Source organism: Eimeria mitis, genomic scaffold, assembly GCF_000499745.2.
Source record: "Eimeria mitis Houghton genomic scaffold, Emh_scaff1569, whole genome shotgun sequence".
NCBI lineage: Eukaryota > Apicomplexa > Conoidasida > Eucoccidiorida > Eimeriidae > Eimeria > Eimeria mitis.
The window spans coordinates 1-2,849 of NW_013569810.1; the positions used below are offsets into that span (position 1 = coordinate 1).

General features: G+C 48.5%; 1 protein-coding gene across 1 annotated transcript; it reads left to right on the top strand.

Annotated features, from left to right (window-relative positions):
• Positions 1-164: 164 nt before the first annotated feature.
• EMH_0039670 (uncharacterized protein) lies at positions 165-1,455 on the top strand (the record flags this gene model as incomplete). Its single annotated transcript, XM_013495425.1, has 2 exons — positions 165-464; positions 823-1,455. The coding sequence occupies 2 exons, from the start codon at positions 165-167 to the stop codon at positions 1,453-1,455; spliced, it is 933 nt and encodes a 310-aa protein (XP_013350879.1).
• Positions 1,456-2,849: the final 1,394 nt, after the last annotated feature.

The following is a 2,849-nucleotide window of genomic DNA, read 5'->3' on the forward strand; positions in this document are numbered from 1 at the left end:
CTCTAGATGAATATATAGACCAGGCATTGGCGACAGACGAAGCAAGCTTATCTTTAGATGCATGGCTGCTTGATCCCGTAGGGGAAGTTCCTGCAAGTCTTGTTCCTGTTTCACTTCAGCAGCGCAGCGACGAGTCATTTGACGACGTTGAACACGAGCAAGCGATGCTTTCTGCAGTCGCACCTTCAATGCTCGAAGATGGCACTTCTCTAAGTGCACTAGAGCCGAAAACGTTCTTGAGAATGGACGAGGGGCCCTCAGGTTTATCTTTTCCTTCTCTAGAACCAAATTTGTCTAGTGAGACATTCAGCGTCCCGCAGCCCGGGACCTTTGCTTCACAAGCCAATAATGGCCAACAGCAGTCTCACCGTGTGGAGAATCAGCAGCAGCTTGTGCAGTTTCACTCCGATGAGCAAATGAAGGGACAAGGAGGAAACTCTGGATATCCGATTTATATTCCTAAGGTAAGTTGTTGGTTGCTTCAGTCTCTCGCCACTTGAGCGTATCTCCGCATAAATACAAGAACTGTGGTTATATAGTTGGTGTTTTACAATGGCACGTACGAGTAGTTGTTAGGTGGAGAATGCACTTAACGCTTTCCTTCTTCTTGTTGATCCTCTAGTGATTTTTACCTCTTTCAGTGTGACTTTTGAGGTTGACCGGGTTGATATTGCGTGAGTCGAATTAACCTGCATCGCCAGGGATGAGAGAAACGCGTGCTCCAGCCTCTGACACTTTGTTGCTGCTGCAGATGACTCCTGANCATCGCCAGGGATGAGAGAAACGCGTGCTCCAGCCTCTGACACTTTGTTGCTGCTGCAGATGACTCCTGAGAAGGACATCACCACGCACCCCTTCTATAGATTACCTAGGGTCGTCCCAGGAGCATTTGTAAGGGGTTTTAGGGAGGCGAGATTGGACAGAATGGCCGCTAGGCGTTTCAATTCCCTTAACTCTATGGTGCTTGTAAAGGAATGCCTGAAAATGCCCGTGATCGACTGGCAGCATTTGGACATCCTCATGACGCAGGTTGAGTTTCTCGCGGGTTTTGCAATAGTCCAAATGAGGGGAGATATTGACAAGAAGAAGCCGAAGGTCGCTGTCGAGAGGCTAGCATTTGCTCTGATCCTCGTAGATTCTTTGTATGCGGCGACTGAGGTCTGGGGACCGCAGTCGAAGCGCGACGAGTGGTGGGGGAGTGTCGTTAGTGCGATACCAGTGTACCCAGGACCCACAAAAGTTGCTGCTTCACGCCCAACAGCTGAACAGAACATCCTCTTGGCCCAGTCATTACAGAGTGCTTTGGATACATATAGGTCGGGCAAGCGTCCCACAGCCGAAGTGTTGGTTTCATTAAAGCAAAAGATCTTCTGTACGAGACAAATTCCTAGGTTTCAAAGAGGACAGTGGTTGAAATGGAGGACGGATGATCTTGAATGGCGGGGCTCATTATGAGCGGTGCTTTTTTCGGGACAGCAGCCGCTATTTGCTTACATGGACGTTGGCCTAATGCAGAAGAGGATATGTATGTTGTTAGTGAGCAACTCAGTTTCTGTAAAGTATAATATGCGTTCTTCGGACGGGCGATGCTTCAACGTTCTCCGACAAGTGGTCACGGGTACTCCCGCGGAGTAAGCTGCATGGTTTACCAGACCTGCCTGGGACATTTCTTCGGGTATGCTCCACACGAGCTTTGGTATTCTAAGCACAGCTTATGGCTACATTTGGCTCGTCTCTGGATGCGTGTTGTGAAAAGCCACATTATTGCATCTACTCCAGTCAACTGGAAGCGCGTGTGGGGGGAGACTCACGTAACTGCAGTCCAATTAGATTTTGCCTTATGTAAGTTAACAACACCATGCGTCTCGGCGCGTTCATTTAGTCTGCCTTTAGTGGCGGAATGACACGTTTCTCTGCCACGTTCCACCCAGAAGAGTGGACTTCTCGGGACCGTGGACGGCTGCACGAGTCCCGCCAGTTCTATGGAGTGGAATTAGCGACAAAGGAATATCGCTGTATTCACTATTTATGCTAGGCCCAATCATCAGAGAGCAGTCGGCTAGTAGAAAAGCTGCGGCTTCATTTGGTCCCATTACTCTCTGGTGGACTGCAAGCAAGCGCTTGAGACGTTGCCTAGCAGCATTGTTGTTGTTGGACGAATTGTACATCTCTGGGAGTTTCACGTGTAAAGCTTTTTACACCTTTTGTCANCATTGTTGTTGTTGGACGAATTGTACATCTCTGGGAGTTTCACGTGTAAAGCTTTTTACACCTTTTGTCACTGCTTTCCTCTCGCACGAGGGGGATTCGCTTATGTCTGCAGAGGTTGGGTAAAGGAGAAGATTCCTTTGAAGGAATTGCCTCACGCTGTCTCAAGAGTTGGGTTAAAGGAGACAAGGCCTTTGACAGAGCTGCCCTAGGCAGTAGGCAGTTATGTTAAAGGACTTGTCTCCTTTGCCAAAACTCTTGAGACAGCAGCGAATGGAGGCAGGAGTAAAACCAACTAACGAACGTTTCCTGTGTAAGTCAAGTGATGTATGTCTCGTCATGCATGAGAATGATGCCGTAAACAGTGAAATTCTTAGAGCCGGATGAATTTGGATGCAGGCGTCTCTTTCGTCTGCCTCGTGTTCGTGTCTCCTGCATTGAGACGTTGTCCACTTTATCCCTTCTCATCCAAGCAGCATTATGCGCACCGGAGGCAACACTTCAGTTACTTCATTTACTAAGCCATGCACTTTCAGACGGCGCTGTACTTCAGTGCATTGACAGACTCTACCTCATTCATCTCAGCTTTGTGTAGGGGAAGCTTCCTTTGATCGTGAGACGCAGCTCGAGAAGAAAGCGAA